The 21,978-nt window shown below is 47.1% G+C and overlaps 2 protein-coding genes across 3 annotated transcripts in view; both read right to left on the bottom strand.

The window, feature by feature from the left end:
• LOC135829398 (mucin-3B-like) overlaps nucleotides 1–21,978 on the bottom strand; it is a gene marked incomplete at its 5' end in the record, with an annotated part of 156,468 nt that overhangs the window by 131,828 nt on the left and 2,662 nt on the right. For both annotated transcript variants that reach the window (XM_065341805.1, XM_065341806.1), the window contains 8 exon segments: nucleotides 680–826; nucleotides 4,719–5,003; nucleotides 11,586–11,885; nucleotides 12,405–12,752; nucleotides 14,080–14,397; nucleotides 17,326–17,637; nucleotides 19,046–19,363; nucleotides 21,487–21,813. In XM_065341805.1, coding sequence (XP_065197877.1) covers nucleotides 680–826; nucleotides 4,719–5,003; nucleotides 11,586–11,885; nucleotides 12,405–12,752; nucleotides 14,080–14,397; nucleotides 17,326–17,637; nucleotides 19,046–19,363; nucleotides 21,487–21,813 — 2,355 coding nt within the window.
• On the bottom strand, nucleotides 7,341–10,713 carry LOC135829400 (piggyBac transposable element-derived protein 4-like). The gene is made up of 2 exons (XM_065341809.1): nucleotides 9,586–10,713; nucleotides 7,341–9,265 (listed from the first exon to the last, which is right to left on the bottom strand). Exons 1-2 carry the CDS (start codon nucleotides 9,905–9,907, stop codon nucleotides 7,752–7,754), a joined length of 1,836 nt encoding a protein of 611 aa, XP_065197881.1. The 5' UTR covers nucleotides 9,908–10,713; the 3' UTR covers nucleotides 7,341–7,751.

Below are 21,978 nucleotides of genomic sequence, written 5' to 3'. Positions count from 1 at the left end.
TGTGCTGGCTCAAATGTACGCACACTGATTTGGTGAATATATATTTACAGCATACTTTCAGCACAAGCTGGGCAGCCACCATCCACTCCATAATCCAAGTACAGGTATTATTATATTTTATTATTAGCCCCTTCGCAATGTAAGTGGGTTTGCAAACTTCGCTCGTGCCATTCAGGACAATAAAGAAACAGAAAATACAGGGAGACGAAACCAGGAAAATTCGAGGGATCATGCACAGGGTTCTAGCCAGGTAAAATAGTAGGGGGGGGGGGGGCGGGGGGGGGGGGGGGGGCATGGGAAACAGTTACCATAAATCCCATTTTTCCACTTTCCAATACTGTCTTGCCACGCCAAATGCAACGTATGGGCCGAATCCCCGACTCAGCCCCAGACAAATGTGCCTTTATAAACCATCTAATAGTGACGTTCGGCTGCATTTTCGTTGAATTGCATGAAAAACACGAAAATCGGAAAATGAGTAGGGGGCGGGCGCTTTTCACAGGGGGGTGCTCAAACAGAGTAGGGGGGGGGGGGGGCGCTGCGCCCCTCTACACCCCTTTGGCTAGAACCCTGATACAGCTCTTGTTCTGTGTGTGTGTGTGGGGGGGGGGGGGGGTGTGCTCGTACGCGCGTGTGCGAACCATCTGTCACTATACACGAATAGGGCGTGGCTACTTACTTGTGCAGCCATCTGCGTCAACGCCAGTGCCCGTGTAGCCTGCGTTGCATGCACAGGTGTGTGCGCCGGCAGTGTTAGTACATGTTGCGTTGTCATTGCAATTGTGAACATTCCCGTCAGCAGATGATAGCGTGCACTCGTTCACATCTTCACAGGGTGGTAAATATGCACAAAGACAGGCGCAACACAAAGCATTATGGCATGAATGCCTAGAAGTGCACATGCCGGTGATATGCTCAAGCAAGTGCACACCAGGTTGTGGTGGCACCAAAAGGGACTTTTGTTTGCTTGTTTGCACTCTTGCACTGGACAGCGAGTGATGAAGTAGGCATAGTTCCTGGAGGCTGCGGCAGGCTTGGACGTACGCACTGGAACAGCATACTGGCATGGACGGAAAAGGGACCCACTTGCCCGTCAGACCGTAACTCTTCTAACAGCATTGGAAACATGCACCACAAAAGAGCTTGCAATCCATACCTGCGAGACAGTCTACCGGGCGGGGTTCGTGTATTCAACAATTATGGACCATTTCTGAATACAGTGTGTTTGGGTTGTTTTGTACCGAGGATCAATGTGTACTTTTCTATGGTTAGACTCGGGTGGAGAGCCAAGGAATAATTTATAAGAAGAAAAGAGGACCTTTTTCCTGCTTCTTTTTTCTTCCATTACTCCCGCTTTGGAAGGACTGAGTGAAAGCTACCGAATCTGATTTGTTCATTACCCTGATACCAACAAGGATAGGCAATGATAATAATACCGTATGTCGGCGCCTTTAAAGCCATTACCTTATATTCGAAACACCGCTGCTTTTCGCTTTCCTAGATATTTTATAAGCAAAATGACTCACCCACTATGGCATGCCATAAAAGTCAAAAACCACACAGAAATTTCAATCTAAATCCACTTGTTCACCCTTCCTGCTGGGCTGTATGTTTGTTAGCATAGTATTTACTCCTTCATTTTACAAAGCGTACTTCAACGTCATTTCATTAATTTTATGAAGCCCATGGCTTTATAACTGAGACTGGCTTTATAATCCAATAACGATACCGCCATGGCTTTAAAGGTGCGGACATACGGTAATTATTATTAATTCAACTCACATGTTGAGCCAATATAATCGCGGATAAAAGGGAGGACTAAAATGTTACGAGTTATGACTAACAGTCCCCCACTGTAACCAGATCATATACGGTCTGCTTGTCAGTTCTGTGCCATGTTGTCGCACTACCCCACTGCATATGATCTGGTTAAATTGGTGGACAGTAATGGTAAGGTGCACGGCAGATTTTTTGTTGACATCACCATTTCCTGAACCTATGCCGCATACAGAAGAAAGCACGCATGAAGCATGTGCTTGAAGACGACTTTCTTCGCGAGTTCGTGTTTGCCGCCTTCAAAACATTTTATTTCTTATCATATTCTCCCTTGTGTAGCATTTTACTGTACTTGCATTGCAAGTTAAGTGAACCCTGCCGAGTTCACGCGGCCATACACTCGCAGGTTATGCCTCGTACGGTACGATTCCTGATCTCCAGAAAAGGTGACGTCAACGAAAAAATCCGCCGTCGGCCAACCCAAGAGGAGTTCCACACTCTTTAACCGAAGAAAATTGTCAATGTGGGTACAGCATCTCATTGAGGCACAAGAGGGCAGCAATAGGGCAGCTCTCAAATGGAATAAAAGCAATTCTGTTGCTCCTGTTGGGCATCTAGTTGCATAATTGCGAGAAAGGAGATTTGTAGCTCATCGATGAGACCAAATGAAGAAATTCAGCCTTTGGTGAGTGAAAATAATATGAAAACTACAGCTTTCTTCGTCTTGGGTCTCTTTGGAAAGCTATAGATCTCCTCTCTCCGAATATTGCCACTATATACCTAACATGAGCTACAGAATTGCTTTCATTCCTTTTGAGAGCCGCCCTATTGCGTCTGAGCCAGGTTCTGTAGCCACATCACCAAATTACATTGGTTCTGAAAATTTACTCAACATAGAACGATGATTCAAAGTCAAGCGGGTCAATTTGTATCCGTTTCCCATGCGCGAAGGCAACCATGATTCATCGGGGAAGTCCACGATCGCCGTGCTCATCGCGCATCCATCGCCGTGCTCCATCACGCATTGTAAAAAAATTCATCATGTCCGTATTTCACTCTTCAGTGCTCATTGATTCTTCCTTGCGCAATATCAAACGACACATTGTTGGAATGCTTGTCCTCTCAGCTTTCCAATGGGCCCTCAATTCTTGCAATCGAAGAAAGACAATAGAGAAAGGAGAAGGATAAAATGTTACGAGTTAAGACTAACTGCCCACCAACGTAACCAGATCTTATTGTTGGACAGTTAGTCATAACTCGTAACATTTTGTCCTTCTCCTTTTTCACTATAATTTAATTGGCTCACCATCCAAAAACAATAGAGTTATATTTTGATGACTTGTACTTGGGAACAAGAGGAATTTCCTGTTTCATACCGGAAAATGTGCTCGGAGTAAGAAAAGTGCTGTCAGCGAATTTTCGAGTGTAATATCTCGACAACCTTTGGAGTTATTGTGAAAAGGATTTCATCAACGGAAAGATAAGGATTTCCGCTACAACCCACATACTTTGATTTTCATGATACAGTCAGACCTCGCTTAACCGCACACATCTGTTTTCCACAAAAATATCCGGATAGGCGAGGGAACCGGATAACTGAACACACATACTGTATATGCATGTGGCATGTCAAAAGCAGTGACATCGTACATACATGTAGACGGGTCCTATGCAGTACAACTAGCGTGCACAGTATGTAAAACAACCGAGAAAAATGACAAGTGCATGCAACTGAGTGCTGTCCACAGGCACCCAGCAGGTCAAGGACCTCATTTGCCTGTACAACTTCCTGATTCTAGCTACTGCAATCCATATGCAACCGGATACGATGAAGCTTTTTGTGCACATTTTAACCAGTTTGTACACAAAATCATGCACCGGTATGCGGATCGCGAGGTCCGGTTATGTTGTATGCATTACATTTGCTGCACATCGGTAACCAGCGAGTTTCTTCCGGACGGCGAGGGATCCGGATAAACGAGGATCGGATAAGCGAGGTCTGACTGTAGTGTAATAATAATTATTATTAGATTGAGTTACGGCTGTTTGAAGTCATCGGCAGGATGCCATCAACACTTGTACAGCGCGAACCAAAGGGTGAATGTTCCTACAAACATCTAGAAAAGACCGATACAAATGCGTATAATCAAACGCCGTGTTCCCTGTCATTGTTGCACCCTGCCTCATTTATTTTTCCTAGATCAATTCGATCGTCCAGTGCATTGTGGTGAATGTTCCACAAAGTGTAACATAAGACGGCTTTTTCCTGGCGATAATACTTTTCGTCTCAAAAAGTATAATAATTATTATAGTTGAAACAAGATGTGCGTATCATGAAAGAATGCAAGAATCTCTCCTCCTCTTCTCCGCCATGCGCTCTCAGCTGACACGTTGCTACTCTCAGTAGCCATTGCACACACACAAAATCCCAAACAACCAAAAGGGCTATGGGTACTTGAGTGCGCATGGAGGAGAAGAGGAGGAGAGATTGCTGCCTTATGCCTGCACCGGGTCTTCTGGAGCAACGCTTCAAAGGAATCGTCACCATTTGATCCAGCAACCGTCAGCACCACTGGTCGACACTGATGACCATAATTATGTGTAATGTCCAGCCAAATGCAGCCGAGCCAGACCGACCAATTCGTCACAATCGTGGCCAGCCAGCACGGCGCTTCATCGAAGAGTATACACATTACGCGTATGGGGTTACCCACACATCCAGAGTGCGTGACCGGGTGCCCCTAACTGGGCCTACCTGGAGCCCCGAATGGCCTAGTCATTTTGCGTCTCTGGCATATCATTATATTGATTTCTTGGCTTTCATCTTTAGTTTCATAGTTCTTTGTCTAAACCAGACATGCTAGTGGTAATGGGCTGAGTGTGCTGGTGACTGTGTAGTCACTACAATAGTCATGATGAAAGAAGTAAAACAATGCTCTCACCTTGTACAGTGAACGTGTAGGTAGCCGTAGCATTTTGTTGTGTCTTGTCTACAATCGTGTCATCGGTTACTGTGCATGTGTACATTGCAGCCACTCCTGTGTAACTCAGATTCGTCAACGATAGTGAAGGTGTGGCAATACTCGCCGTGATGCCTGGGCCCGACCAGGAATATGTATACGTTGAAGCAGTACCTCCTCCTGACGCACTGCAGGTCAAAATTATGTTACTGTATTGTGTTGGCCTGATAGTATTAGGATTGGCTGAGATTGTGGCAGTGGGCGGAACTACAGAGTCACAGACAAAGAAAAGAAGAAAGAAACACAGCGATCATTCCCTCGCCATAGACTTTTAGATTAAGGCATGACAATTTCCTCTCACATTTTATTGGGCGTACACCAGAATACTCAAGGATGGACTTGGATGGAGAGCCAAGGATAAATTTATAGCAAAGAAAAGGACCAAGGAACTAAAAGTTACACTAAAATGTCCACTAACACCACCAGGTAGTTGACAATCAGCCCATGCACTAATTACAGCATTGCACGACACTGACACACGGTATTGACGTTCTACAACAAATGCCAATCAGCTCAAGCACGTCTTGGATGCGCACTCCGACAGCCTAGCCAAAACCTGGTTCTTACTTCTAAGTTCTACTAATAAAGTAGGGGGGGGGGGGGGGGAAGGCGAGCGCCACCAAGACAGGCACAAGCTGAAAGTCTCAGCTGTGAAAGACATTGACGGATATACATGTATGTCGACGACGATACTGGCAAGACCACTGGACAATACGGCCAAACCACAATTCAAGGATGCAAGGCAACATACCACACAAATTGCGTGGCTCTAAAGACAAAGAATCATGCAAAATCAAACGCCGCAGTAAAACAGTACTGTACTTCGACAATGACAACTTATATGGACAACAAGCAGCAGTAAAAAGCAGCAGTTTTGTACGACGATCGTTTCGAGGTATAGATAAGGATGGCTCATTAAGTGTGCATGGATAGACTCGAATGGAGAACCAAGGATTAATTTATAGCAAATACATCTAAATGTTCATAGTTAAAGTACAGTAAACATGTCTGCCGCACTCAAAGTGGCCCAATACTGGTCGGCTATAAGGGAACTGATACTATCGTATCTGCTCATTGGCTGGCCTTTATTGGGTGTTTTGATGCTGGAGAGGGGGGGGGGGGGGGGGTATCTCTATGCATGGCTGAGAAGTACTGTTGTTGTATGCAAGCAATGCGGTATGCGAGGCGAGGAGGGAAAAACAGATTACCGTATAATTAGGACAAGCTGAATCAACATTAACGTGTACTATTCAAGGGTGTGTTGCTCCCTACGTGGGAGCTCGCGGTATTCTTTATTCATGCAGTGTAAAATGGTGGAGACAATATGCAAGAAAACGAGGAAAGTAGGAAAAAACAGTGTTATTGTTCTCTACACTCTTTCTTCGTACTTTCATCGTTCCATTGCACATTGTCTCCACCATTTTATACTACATGAACAAAGTACAGTTAAACCTCTGGGTTTACCGACCACCTGCTTTATACGACCGCTTTTTTTTCCATGCACGGACTGTTCTACACAGAAACTGCACTGGATACAGCGACCACCTGTCTTGCACGACCAGCGACCGACTTTTTTTGTGTACCAAGTGCCATCTTGGCTGTCAGGTTTGACAGCAACAGGGTCGAAGTGCGCGCTGCATGTGCATGTAGTCAACAGAAGTGACAAGTGACAGTGCAGGATGCGCTGCATGCACTGGAGCGAGGTGTGCTTTGCCTACAGAAAGTATTTTATGCTCTACACCCGTATGGGACCTGGTTCCAAAGACCACCTGGCCTTAACCCTTTCAGCACGGCCAGGGTGTGTAACTGACCCGCGGAGCCAAAACCAGTGATTTTCGTGATTTTCCAAAAGTAGTCCTATTCACTCACAATTTTTTCTGCGGAATGCATAGGTTTCAGTGAGAACAATTCCAAACACAAAATTCCATATTTGGTCAATAGAAGCCAGTAAAACGAGTACAAAATATACGTATTTTTGATGAATTTTCGCATAAACACGGGTTGAACGTACCAGAGCATGCAGCTCATTTATACTAGAATGGCCAGGTGGATATGATGGTAAGAACTAGGTTTGACATAATTACGGTTTTGTTCTTGAGTAGATGATGACCAAATATGGTCATGTTTGCTGAAACCAGCTGAGGGGCGTCAGGAACTATTCAATGTGCATACGAATAGCTAGGCAACAGGTTCTTGCCGAACAGACACCGGCAGAGACATGCACATATTCACAACCATACAGATCTATCCAGCCATGCAATTCTCGCATTCACATTCACCCGTACACTCATGTACTCTATTGGACACATGTATGAAAGCGCACCCGTGCGCACGCGCGCGCGCGTGCGCCCCCCCCCCCCCCCTCCACACACACACACACAAATTATAGAATGTAGCTCACATAAATTATTGAATGCAGCTCACACAAAGTAGCTGAGCGCTGCAATACCACTACAGTGAACTAGCAGGTAGCTTAGCAACTACATAAAGCCTGCCACGATCCTCAAGCGGTGACCAGACCTGAACACCCCTGACACGAGCGAGTACAGCTCTATTTCCCTCGGTAAGACTCCTCGAAACACTGAATGCATTACGAATGGCTAGGCAACAGGTTCTTGCCGAACAGACACCGGCAGAGGCATGCACATATTCACACCTATACAGACCTATCCAGCCATGCAATTCTCGCACTCACATTCACCCGTACACTCATGTACTCTATTGGACACATGCATGAAAGCGCACCCGAGGGCGCGCGCGAGTGCGCGCCCACACACACACACACAAATTATAGAATGTAGCTCATACAAATTATTGAATGCAGCTCACACAAAGTAGCTGAGCGCTGCAATACCACTACAGTGAACTAGCAGGTAGCTAGCAACTACATAAAGCCTGCCACGATCCTCAAGCGGTGCCCAGACCTGAACACCCCTGACACAAGCGAGTACAGCTCTATTTCCCTCGGTGAGACTCCTCGAAACACGGAATGCAGTACCCAGGATTCCCGAGGCAATCAGCGCACATGGTGCGGACATCCTTCCGGTTACCCTTGCCGTAGCAGACAACACACTGTTTCTGCGGATTAGCCTTTTTCTCGGTTGCCGGGATGTAGCGGAGGAAGTGGCTGTCCATGCGCTTCGTGCCTGTGGCTCCACCAGTTGCTGCAGCAGCTGCTTCCGCGTGAGCTACCATCTCCGCCTTGCCTTCGGCGATGAGGGCTTTCAGGGCGCGCTTCACAAAGTCGAAGTGCGTCATGCGGTTTGACTTCCTGTGCAGGATATACGCGTTCAGGAGTGCTTGCTCAATCAGATGCACGGCGAGCTTCTTGTACCACTTCCGGGACTTGCGTGCAGCGGTGTAGAACGACAGCATCTCATCATTTTTGTCAACTCCACCCATCTTCTTGTTGTAGTCCTGTACAAGACGAAGCTTGCGGACTGGGCGGCGCTGCCGATCTCGCTTGCCAGTTGGCTCTACGTTTGCCTTGTGCATCGTGGACAGAAAATGCACCTCCTTCGTGTCCTGCAACTTTATAAACATCATGCCACCACCGCTCCGGTACAGAAAGTGGCCTTTCTTTAGCCCCTTGAAATTTGCTATACGCTTCGGTAGTCCGATCCGGTTCTTGCGAATGGTACCGCACACTCCCGTTGCGTTGCCCTTGAGGTAGGTGGCTATCGGGATACTCGTGTACCAGTTGTCCACGTACAGCTTATACCCCTTCCCGAGAAGCGGCTCAACGAGCTTGTGCACTACCGCACCGGACACGCCGAGCTCCTTGACCTTCTCAGGGCAGAAGGTTTCGTTGTCCTTCCCGACGTAGACAATCAGATTGAAGAGGTAACCGCTGTCTTCGCAGAGCGCATAGATTTTCATCCCGAAGCGTGCTCGCTTCGACGGAATATACTGGCGGAATGATATCCTTCCCTTGAACGCCACCAGTTCCTCGTCAATTGAAATGTACTCGTTGGGAGTGTAAACGCTCATGAATCGCTCCTGAAGCAACGTCAGAAGAGGCCGTATCTTGGAGAGCTTATCGTTGGGATCTTCTTCAGCGTTGTCCATGAAGTGCAGAAAGTTCATGATAGAGGTGAAGCGCTCGCGCGGCATCGTGCGGCTGTAGAACGGTGTGGCGATGATGGGATCTGTGCTCCAATAGTGGTCAAGCTCGGGCTTAGGAACAAGGCCCATGTTCAAGAACAAGCCCAGGAACACTTTCATTTCGGCTACGGTAACGGGTGTCCACGAGCGGGCGAGGCTGCGCCGGGCCAGTGTTTCAGCGTTAGCGTCGATGTATGCTCTTGCAAACCGGTTTGTCTCCGTCACTAGCATCACCCAGAATTGTGCAGTGAAGAACAGCTTGACATAGTCCAGTGGAGTTGGATCGTCCGGGAGAGGCATCTTGATCCCTGGCTGGCCAGTAAATGGCGGCACATTAGGTTCCACATTCTGTTTCACCCAGATACCTGCAGTAACAAAATATCCATGACAAATCCTATGATGTTCCCAGTGTCACACACAAATGCTAATAATTATAATAATTTGCATTGTACAATTCTGTCCGCTGATTGAGTTGTACATGTGTATGAATACTAAAAATATAATTCAAATTTGGAACTCACAACGATAAGCATTTGCAACACAATACACATTTACATGCATTGTGAATGAGGAAAAATGTCCGTGCATGATCATTGAGCGATCAGCTGAGTGACAAGATTTTTAGTACAATTATTTGAAAATTTGAAATTATGAGTACTATTTTCAGATCCATACGCACACTGACCTTCACTTCCATCGTCGCCCTCAGCCAGTGCTTCGACTGCTTCCACATGCGTTTTAGCAGATATCCCCTCGTTCTCACCGTCACTGTCGCTGCTGGCGCTACCTACATCGTCATCCGCGGCGTCTCCTACGACATCGTCGTCGTCCAATTCATTTTCACTATCGCCTGGCGACCCTGCGCGATTTTCAGGCAGATCTCCATCTTCCTCCGACAGAACGATGTCGTCTTCAGACAATGTCGGCTCGACATCACTGTCAGGGTCGAGTACGACAAGGTCGAGGACATGATCGAGATCGTCTGCACCATATCGACGCCGCGCCATGACAGCAAATTGTCAAAATTTCTATTGTTCAAATAATTTCGCACGCGACATCTATGTAGGCGTACATAGCCGCACATGCGCGTGCGCCCGTCAGTACTATCGTAGAACTGTCGACGTTCATCCAGCACGTCACTGGTCCACGTAGGGATAAGATCCGTCGACCACGGATGTCTCGAGAGTACGTTCATTTTCACTGTACGCATCACGTATATATACGTGATCCGTGGGCCAGTTACATGTACCATCACGTACATATACGTGATGCGTGCTGAAAGGGTTAATGACCTCTTGTGCTTGCACCGTGGGGTGGTCGCTAAAAACAGGTTTTACTGTACAGTGAAACCTGTAACTAAAGACCACTGTGACGAGCGACCAACCTGCTACTAAAGACCACTTCACCAGGCACGGACGGTCTCCCATTCATATGTGGTTGTGCTGTGCAACCCTCTAACCAAGGACCACCTGCCACTAAAGACCGCTTTCTCTGGCCCCAAGGGGTGGTCGTTAGTCACAGGTTTTACTGTATACACAAATCTCGGCTTGTCCTATTGACTGCGCTTGTCAAATAATTCAAACCCACGACCATCACACCATAAAGTTGTTCCTGCATGCTGAATATGTCTGCGATACACTCATACCACGTTTATCCAGACGGTCCGGGATCGGGGATCGGGTACTGCCCGTAATATTGACATATGCGCAACTGCCAATTACATACATTTTGATGGGGAAAGACCATAGATACGGCATGTGGCAGCACTATTTCCACAACAAGTGACAAAAGAGTAGTCTTATCTCCACTGAACCCCCCCCCCCCCCCCCCCGTACACCAACGTGCCCGTAACTTTGGGGTTCGGATAACCGAGATATGAGTGTAGTGAAATCGCATAACAACCATGTAGAAAAGTTGAGATGAATCTTTCTCCAAATTCACCTTGGACATAGTTGCTAGCGGTCCGGCCGAAGCGTTTGACAATTCAATCGATCCAATTACACATAACTATGCAATGCACTGGACATAGTCTTGCATTTTCACCATTACTATGCCTTATAAAGACCTAATCTAAACAATTTGTTGGGACAATTCTTAACCGAAAGCACTTTTCTGGAGCAAGTTCTTGGTTGCTACCGGTCTGAGCATACCGGATGGACGGCATGCAAGCTATCATTAAACATTAATTTTTACGGCACAATGATACACTGAACGGTACAGTCGACTCCACTTATAACGAACTCGCATATAGCCAATTTTGTGATTAGCGAACCATTGTCCATGTCCCTGTTTGGAACACAACAAAATTGACCCTTCATCGTGAACAGTGTTCGTTTATAACGAAACAAATATTGTAGGGCTGAATGTAAACCAAGTGCAGTCATACTGGCATGGGGCACATGTCGGTCATGACTTGCTACTTGTATAGTGCGCGTGCGTTTCTGTTATAACGAACTTTGGCTATACAGAACTAATTCTCCTGCATCATGGTGTTCGTTATACCGGGAGTCGACTGTAGCAGGTTCCTTGCCCAGCATGTGTCTTGCACACGTTTCTCGGACACAAAATGTCCATTTTGAGCCGCATCTAACTGCACACCACAAAAAGAAACATCGACATACGATGAAAGGGCACAACACAATACAACCAGCACATCCCTTCTTGAATGATCAAACAGAGACCGACCTTGAACGGTGAGAGTGAAAGTTGCATTAACGTTGTTGGGCAGATCGCTGTAGTTTCCTGTTGGATTGAAGTTATCATTTCTTGCTATACAGATGTATGGACCAGCATTAATAGAGTCGACAGGTGAGAGTGTGAGATTGACTCTAGTTCTCATTGACGTCGCCAGGATGGTGCCACCCTTCAGAATGTCTATTGCAGTAACCCGACTACCGGCATTAGCAGAACAGGACACTTCGACGGCATTGCCTTTAACCGCGATAATCGCAGTGGATGGGAGAATCGAGACCGACAGTGGCGGAGCTACGTTTGCAAGCGTAAAACCACAGACAAGGCACACACACACATACACATACACAGGGACAGAGATGAATGCCTATCAAAACACACAAGTGTGTGCACATGCGCGTACACACACCATAGCACAAACCAATGCACCCATGCGTGTGTGCACCCCCCCCCCCCTTCCCCCCTCCCCCCCCCCCCCTCAACCCCCGCCACCCCCTCTACCTCACCCACTAAGATCCAGAGATATAAAATACAGTTATCAAATATCCAGGACTCTGCGATGGATAACCATTAAAACATGTTCAATATCACATAACCTGAAACTAGGACGGAGGCTGAACATATTACAAAACATGTTTAATCTACGCACGCATCTACGCAAGAACGCACCACCAGCCAATTAGAAAATGTATCATATGTATGGAACGTTTTCGTTCCCTTCTTCTCAAAGTACTACATGTACATAGTATCTGTGCCTCCCTTCTTCAATCTCCTATGGCATTTCATCTAGATGCCCATGCCTGTAGAACTTACTGTTTGCTATCTGGTAAACTGCATATTGTGAAGAACTTCCACAGTTGTATGGCGTAGTCCTGCCTGCATAGCCATTGCAAATATCTCCACATGTTCCTGCTGTCGACATCGTTGCTGTTGTTGCTGCCGTCATCATTGTCGGTGCTGGCGTTGGTGCTGGTGGGGTTTCTGAACACTGACACGTGCTTGGTGAAAGCCACGCGTAAGGCTGTCGCTGCCGAGCACATTCGTAGGCGCACTTGCCTGGTATCTGTGTCATGGTGCTATCATACACACCCATCACCGTGCTCAAGTTCGCTGCTGCACTCGCGACAGGCACACATTCTTCGTAGCGAGCGCTTGGGTATTCTAAGCACAACACACATTGCACAGGAACGCATGCCATGAAATAGGGCCATGTTCTCCAAGCACGTAGCTTCCCTGGTATTTCTGTACACGCAGCGGTGTTAGACATGCTATGGACACTACAGTATTCAGTGTACTAATCTTTTTCCCCGGTACCCTGGAAATGAATATACAGCACTGATCTGGGCTCAAAATTTCAAACATTTTCAGAGGAGCCACCTCAAACCCACGAGTAATTGGTACTTCAGGTGGCTGACCGTACCACCCAAAATACCTTCCGACATCCACGACGCGTGTGCCTATCAGAGCGCACATAGGGCGGGTGCCGGGTTGCCCGGGGAACCCGTGCAAAATCCGATATGGGTGCTGAGAAAATGTTTGATTCAGTCCGTTGCCCAGCGTACTAGTATGCTGGTGCAGTCGGCCTAGAAAGGCGCGCTGTTCCTCTGGCCAGAACGTGGTAAAGTGCACTACATGCGGATACGTTACCAGTGTGCTGCTTCACACCAAACTGTAAATGGGGCTGGAGCACTCGATTGACAATCTTCAGTGTAGCAAATCCTTTTTTTGGACAAAAAGTGGTACATATGGTTAACAAAGATAGAAATACGTACGATATTCTTTATCCACTGACAATGCTGTTTTCGTCTGGAAAAGTTTTGTAGAAATTAATTTCTATCCTTGTCAACCATAATTGTGAGATGCACCACTCATTCTCTAAAAAAAGGTTTTATTTTGTGTGTTTGTATGTATCTAACTTCGCACATTAAAAGGGAACTGGGCCCATCCACATGAAGGCGCATATGGATGGAAAGAAGAAAAGGGGAAAAGAAATAGAATGACAGGAAGGCAGAAGAAATCACAAAGCAAAGTAGCCCAGGAACAATAGCCCAGTATCCAGAAGTGCTCAGGAACTGACAGAAACTGGTTACACTTGCAAGAGAGGGCACACACACATTAAAATGCCAGAAAGAAAGCTTTACAATGAGAGTAGCTAGCTACTGGCTTGTCCACCAATTGTTTTTATTCTTCAGTGTGCCTTCCGTGACACAGCAAGCCCGTGGCAAGTCTTGGTGGAATTCGAAGTGTTCTTGGAAACATCCGTAATCTACTCTATCTTGACGTGGATCAGTCTGTACTCTTTGGACATTTAGATGGACAAGAAAAAAACGGCCTCGAAGTTTCGATTCCTTGGGATCGAAATTTGTAGTACACAAAGGGTTAAGGTGCAGATGGGCGGTGAGTAGATCAGACCCACTACAAAGTGGTCAAAGACCGAAAATCCCACTCATTGCATCCATTGGTGATAAACAGTATTGTGATCTCTCACCTTGGACGCTAAGAGTAACGTTGGCCACGGCACTGTTGGACAATTCAACATAGTCACCCTGCGGAGTAAAGTTATCATTGCTGAATGTACACGTGTATTTGCCCATAGTCATGCTTGAAGCTGTCACCGTCAACGTAGATGATGTGGAGTTGTCGAACACATCCACTGATGGGGTCGAAATAGCCACACCATCAAGAGTCCATTCAACAGACGTGGCTACGCTGTAATTCGCAATGGAGCAAGTCAAGCTGACATTCTCTCCAGCATTGCGAAGCAGATAGCCAGATGGTACAGTGATCATAGCATCCAATGGAGGTCCTACAAGATTGAAGACACGCACCACATGCACGCACACATGAACACATGCCAGAAGATTGGCAACAAAGGACAGCAGGTGGGAAGAGTCGGCTTTGATGCCGCCGGTTTTGAATTTATTCAAGAACGCTAGTAGTGTTTCATAAAATGTCAGTAATTTACGTCGCTCTCGTACTTGGCACTTGCCAACTTTGCGGACTGATCGCTGCCTCCATTCTCCCCTGTACAAGGCCCTTCATTACTGTAATTGCTTGCCCACCCAGCTTCGCGAAATCCCTTCTCGTACTCTCTTCAAATCCCAGATATCCCTGCTGTTGCACAACTCTGTATGCTCGGGTAGCGACCACCCTAGCCCGTACACTTAAGTGGTCATTAATCCCTAGGCTCACCCCACCCAATTCTTCCTCACTCTTTCTCCTCTCTTACACTATTATCTCTTATTGTCCACTGGCTATCGTGAGAATAAAGATTTGAAACAACAACAACTCTAAATCACATTATGTATTATGTTTCTATGGGAGGCAGGCATAGTGGGATGGTCTAAGACCATGATTGAGAAACAGAGGGTACCAGGTTCAAGTCCTGCTTGGAAGCGGAAGGATTTTTTCCAGCCGTGCTGCGACCCACAGTTAATTGGGAACTCGTGGCCTGGCACGAGGGAAACATGGATGCAGTGAATGGGATTTCGGTCTTTGACCACTTTGTGGTGGGTCTGATCTACTCACCTCCCACCGCTTAGGAGCTGCATCTGCGCCTTGATCCAAGAGGGTGGTGGCGTTCCTGCGGATGCGGAAAACTGGGCCTTTGGCCGAGTCTCACGCGAACCGTGAACTTTTTTTTTTTTTTTTTCTATGGGAAAGGCCAGGTTTACGGACATTCAAAGGCCACAGGCAGTGCCGGGTGCCGGACCGCCCGAAAAAACAAGGCTTTAGTGTGCTGTGCTGTCGTGTGTACTTCTGGCAGGGATTAAATTGCGTATCCGGAGCCAACTCGCAATATTTTCCAGTGTATAAACCGCACTTTAACCCTTTCCATGCCATGGACGCGTATACGGGTTTTTTTAGTATGAGCCGATTGGCCACGGACGCGTTCTGCCTGGACTGTACAATGTACACTGTACAGTACATGTGTATCGCGCGCTATAGACGAGTGTACAAACTGTCGTAACTCCGTCAAAATATCTCGGACTGCTAAGGTTGAGACACCGCTGGAAAGGTCTTGAGCTCAGCTTTCTAGGGATATAAATCTTCGAGATACGACAAGGTATGACCGAGCGGCGATAAATTGAACGGCCAGAATGCGCAAATTTCATTTTTGGCGATCGATTCGAATTTTTTGTTCGCGATTTCGTGCGGGCTAGGGGATTTCCCCTAGACACAGCGCGTGCGCAGTCAGCTGCAACTGAATCTCAGCTTTCCAACGCAGTTTGAATCGTGAAAATCAGTTCACAATGAGTAAGAAGACGAAAGAAAACATGAGAGGCAGTCGTTTTCTTATTTTCAGGCATGGTAGGGGGACTTTGAGAGGAGATGGAAGTGGCCCTTGTATGCCTGTCGCGCTGTGAGTCCCTGAAATGGCTTCCTGTTGTCCAGATCTTTCCAACAAGCCACGGATCGTGAAAATCCATCAAGGTATAGTGAAATAGCAATAAATTTCGTTCTGAGGTGCGCGTGCAGCTTTGAACAGTTGAGCTCAGCGCCTGAACAATGCGTGGCCAACACAGGAAAACATGCTGGCATGGAAAGGGTTAAGCACCCGCAATTTACCCCAAGAATTCAGTGCGGCTTATACTAGTGCCACAATCAGTACGATCGTCAAATGAATGGTGATGTACAGAATAGATGTCTGTAGTTTGTGACAAAAATCTGAGTGCGGCTTATACTCCCAGGTGGCTTTTACTCTCGAAAACACGTTTGCAGCAGAGCCTCGTAAGACTAAAAAAAAGCCACTTCTGTTAGCGAAAATATTAGTAGTCTCCTCACAAGAGACCCCGGTCAAACTTATACCTGTGAACATCCACGCTTTTCCAACCTGTGTGGAGCTTTGACTCCGTTTGGAATCGACCAGAGTTCAACTTTGCAAATGAAACGCAACCGGAAGTACGCCCAATGCCAATGCGCCTACGTGTACTACCGTACGCACGCGAATTCAAGACCCCCCTTTGGATAGAGCCCCCTCTCGAATAGAGCCCGTCCCTCAGAGGCATTCTCAGTAATGCAGATCCATCTCGAATAAAAGCCCAGGGCTCTAATCGAGCGCCCACAGTCCGTACGTTGTAGTGCAGTACATGAACCATGTACGGTGTGCACGATCAACACAGTGTGCTTTGCGGATCACAAGATCCACATTGGAGGTACGGGATCGCTCTGGCCCTCTGGGGTCAACGTAGAGACATGCAAAAATGGGAACACACTGCGCGTGCGCCAGAAACGATCATCTTGAAAGGTGTGAAAAATTGATGTTTCTATTGAAAAAACAAAGCCCCTCTCGAATAGAGCCCCCTCTGGGCGTCTTCTGGAAAAGTAGTGCCCTGGGGCTTCTATTCCCACCTATACGGTATCTTCCTCAGACAAGTGGGCATCCATCACTCTGGGACATCAAAAAAATTGTTCAACACCGACCTTTTGCATGTGGCTGTTTCCAGGGGCTGGCAATTCCCACAAACCGCGCGCCTTTTCGGCTACGATGCTCAATGATACATCAAATTACTGTGATGTTCGTTCCCCACAATTGTTGCATTCCGCTGAGACAGGCTAACCACACAGAAACTGCTTCGCAAAATGCCAAGCACACACACACACACACACACACACACACACACACACACACACACACACACACACACACACACAGGTAGTCCCTCCTATGATTCACGAGCAAGACTTCATTTAAAGGTAAACATCATGGGTCATTGCACACCACGTGACTCACCGTTTCGAATGCTGTAAGCAGCAAATACTGATCCATTACCGCAAGCATAGCCTCGGATAGGATCAGCGGAGTACCCCGTACAAGGTTCACCGCAAGTTTGGCCAGCGCCAAGCAGTACTGTACTAGGTAGAGCATCGATGCAAGTGCACTTGGTTCCACTGATGAGAGCGAAAACAGTTCCATTACGAGCACAGGTGAAGGCACACTGACCGGGGTGGGCTGTTTGCAAGCCGCTGTAATTACTGTGCAAGGGTAAATCGGAGATTTCCGGGGTAGAGAGGATGCAACCATATGATGTTACAGCAGGCCAATCTGGAAGACGATAAATCCAGCGAAATACAGACAAAGCCAATGCATGATTGAATTGAAACGTCAGATTGGTGCAACGAGCTGCCTGCAGGCATGGCAGATATTAACCCAGACTTCAGCTGGCCAGCGCAACAAACCGCAAGTCGATTGGAGCAAGAACGCCGCCAGACAGCGTGCTACGGTGCAATGATGTGAGATGGGACTGGTACACAAAGGGTTTAAGCCTACCTCAGGCGCGTAGCCTGCAGTGTTTCCAGGTTTCCCGGAAACCCCCTCCGGGGTTGCAGCACAGATGCCGAAGCCTTTGAAAATTACAGTAAAAACTCTCCTAACTGCGTGTATTTGAATTCTGTTCTTCAGCATTTGGTGGTTTCGCATTTCGCTATGCCAAATGATACTTCTTTCTTCAAGAAACTACTTTTTTAGCTTTTCAACATGCTCTTTGTGATAATCGGACAAAGGATGCCAAGTTAAGGACAATGGGTGCGCTGGCAAGCATACACATCCTCGGAAATATCGCGTACACTTCTCAGACAGCCCTCAAACGGTTAGCTTTTTTTAAGCAGCCTACTCCACCAGTGGCTGTGACAAGCAGGAGACCCTCTAGCACAAGCTGGTCACCATCTAAGGCATGTACGCAAACAAACTGAGAAATCGTGCAGTTGCATTCTCAAGGTGCTGGCCTGGCCAACTGGTATCCAGGGAGGCCGGGACAGTCAATTGGCCAACTGCACCAGTGGTCAGTTTGGCGCGTACACACAAGCGTCAGAAGCTCTTTTGATTGGTCAAGGTCGACGAAGGGCACACTACAGGGGGTCTGGTGGACCTCACCGGGAATGTTTTGAAAAGATTCAAGTCAAATCAGGCTTTGGACGGCAATTGCCACCCTTCCAATATAAAGAAAAGAACCACATTGGATTTCAATATCTGGGTTACTGAGGCGCAAACAACTGCTGGAATATTGGTCCTGCTCAAAGGCTGTTTTGGTCTGGTTCTGATGCCGTGGTGCCAGGCAGACCTTTTTGGACAGATTCAGGAGCAGCCTGGCTGCTGGATTTCTATTCAGAATCACTGCCAATTTTGCCTGGTCCCATCCCACACTGCTTGTGGATGTGGCCTTCAGCCTCTCCAAATTCCCATAGGCATAAACGTGTGGCTCGCCGCATTCCTAATAATGTGGTGTAGTGTTAGCCACTTAGCAAAACGAGCAACCAATCAGATGGTTGAAGGAAGGAAGGACCGAAATTCTTGAAGACACAAGCATGCGCGTGAACACATCCACGCCCCCCACCCACCCACCCACCCACATCCACACCCACACCCACACACATACACACACACACACGTACACACACGTACACAGAGGGAGATAAGCTCATATCACAGCACGGACAACCACGTGCAATCTTACCTGTTACACTCACGCCAGCCATCACCGTGACATTGCTGCTCAAAGACATATAGTTGCCAGCGGGAACATACTTGACATTTGACATTACACAAGTGTAATTCCCTTGAGTAGCACTGCTGGCCGTGAATCTCAGCGTGATACTATTAGTTGACAAATTACCCACCACATAACGGTTACCAACCGGAACGATGCTTCCATTGAAATACCATGCTGCAGAGCTTACTTCGGTTGACGTTTCACACAGCAGCTCCACTGTTTCACCATTGTTTCGCACGAAAGTGTCCTCTGCGGACGTAATCTTAGCTCCAACAGGTGGGCCTGTATGAAAATAATAGGAAAGGGCAATACATCAAGTTAAGTGTCGCACAATAGCAAGGTTGCTGATCTCCATATCATGATCTTGTACAAGATACCTGCTAGCTAGTGTCTGCCGGCATGCACACACGGGACATGGGTTAGCTACTTTCGCAGAACAGGCAGCACTCTGTGCCGTGTGGGGTGCGCTGCGTTGACAATCTGGATGCCTCATGCTGCAGGGGACTCATGCAGTTTCCCCGTTATTTCAATTGCCCTGCCATCCACCTACCGCATTTTACCGGTTGTAAGTCGACCCCGGTTATAGGTCAAACCCCCTAATCCGGAGGTCTCAATTCTGAGTTTTGAAGATTTCCACCTCTTGCTACTAACACATCAAAAAATCATGTAAACATTCCTTATTGGAGGGTACAACTTCCCAATCCTTGAAAAAGGCCAATAAACTGGCAAAAATGTGTACACATGGTGCACTCGTGCATACAGTGCAGGTCATTTTTCTGTAAGATACTGGTAGTTCCCGCCTATAAGTCGAATCCCGGTTGTAAGTCGAACCCCGCCCTTTCTCCTTCTATTTTAAGTCGCAAAAGGTCGACTTACAACCGGAAAAATACGGTAGTCATCCGTCACGAGTAGATGGATGACAAAAAAATCCCGCTCCGCACATACCACACTCGCGTGATTAGCACCCTTTCTCGAATAGTGCACCTGTGACTAAGAGTCAAAGAAAAATATAGCCCTCTCTGGAATAGTGCCCCCTCTGGATGTGACCAAGCATACGTGCAAGTTTGGTGTTGTTTTACCAAATAACATTGGATTGGTGGCTTCAGAATTAAAATCGCAGTTCCTGTTGCTGTTTCTGTAGTCATCAAAACTTACAGAAATCTCTAGGCTCTGTTTTTCTATGCCTTCTTTTTTTATGCTGATGTGTGTAAATGTACCAGCATTGATAAAAAGAATTGTATCCTCTCTTGCATATTGCCCTGATTTGAATAGAGCCCCATCTGCGACGGACTGTGAATGGATAGTGCCCGCAGGGGAACTAATCACGAGAGTACGGTACTCGCGTGCAGAGAAACACAACACAGCAAGAGCGGCAACCCATAAAATTGTTGGGGCATTTGATCACAGCCAGGTGTGTACCGGACATCAGCAGCACACCGACAGGGAATGGAAGATCCGGAGAACAAATGCCTGTAATCGAATTCCTTTCTACTTTAGGTCGGACCCTAGAGCACTACCAACTCCGTCTGTAGGCTCCCTCGATCCCTCACGACCACACACTCAAGACCCCAAATACGGCTTGTTTACAGGAATTAGTCTAAAAGGAGAGTAAAAAGATCCACAATGCCTCAATTTGGATCCCGGAAACTGGCAGTTATGCATGAAGACCCCATGTGACTGACAGATTAATTTTAATTCATCGGGACCGACCCAGCCTGACGATAGCTGTGTTCAAATATTTTTTTGTGAACCTGGTCATCAGGGGCTCTCTGGCATTATTGATTATTTTCAGGGAACGCCCCCCCCCCCCCCCCCCCCATCCCCAGACCAAAAAATATATTCACTGCTTTTACTATTGTTTTGTCCTATCTCAATCTCAAATTCTCCCCATTATCGTTTGCAAAGCCGGTGCTTCCCTCTTGGATGCAAATGTCTCTTTTCTCCTATGTATCGGCGCACAGGAGTAACGATGATTCCGAGACCTTTGGTCAGAGGAGTTACTTTTGCCCCGCCCCCACTTCCATCCAATATGCCACCGCCCCCGCTGTGCAGCATCTGATGGTACTGTGGTATTCAGTAAAAAAAAAAATAAAAATAAAAAAATTGACAGCCAGAAAGGATAGGTTTTCACCAATCGACTTTTCAGAACGGAGCTCGTCCTCGACCCACCCACCTATAAACGAAACAGTTTTCGTTTCGTTTAAAAGATTGACAATTATGGACGGCCCCTTAGCTCATTTATTCTGAGTGTGATTTGACTGCGATGCCGTCTGTGGACATTACACATCGTGTAGTGTATTATTGATCCATTCAGGTATGGGCTGGCTCTACAAGGGGGTAAAACACTGCACACAGCCACAGTGTAGAAATCACATGCAAACACAGAAAAGGTGACTGGTACTTACCATTGGTGATCTGGTAAGTGGTAATATAATCGTCGCTTGCACTACTACCACAGGTCACAGAAGGCGAAAAGCTCGTAAAGCCACGGCATGAATCACATCCAGTAGCGTTGGAAGCACCGGTCATTTGATCTCGACTTGCGAAACAGTAGCACATTGTTCCACCAGTAACTCCGGAAAAGGGCATGTTTTCTTGCGCACAGCTGTAAGCGCAGCTGCCAGGATGCACACCCCCTGTCGCCCCGTAGACAGAGTTGTCGGAGGTCAAAGAGTCAAAGATCGCAAGTGATGTAGTTTCAAAACAGCCCACTTCAGTGACTTGCGGCCATTCTGCAAAAGCACAGAGGAAAGCAGAAAGATGGATACACTTGATTGAAAGCTAGACACATGAGCCAGAAAAAAGGAGAAAAAAGGTGGATACCAAGAAATCTGATTGTTCGCTTACTCCTTAGCCCTTTGTACGCCAGCGTCGCGTATACGCGACGCTCAGAATGT

Source organism: Sycon ciliatum, chromosome 13 (genome assembly GCF_964019385.1).
Source record: "Sycon ciliatum chromosome 13, ocSycCili1.1, whole genome shotgun sequence".
Taxonomy (NCBI): Eukaryota; Metazoa; Porifera; class Calcarea; order Leucosolenida; family Sycettidae; genus Sycon; species Sycon ciliatum.
The sequence above is the reverse complement of the archived record's forward strand: the minus strand, read 5'-3'. Positions and strand labels throughout refer to the sequence as shown.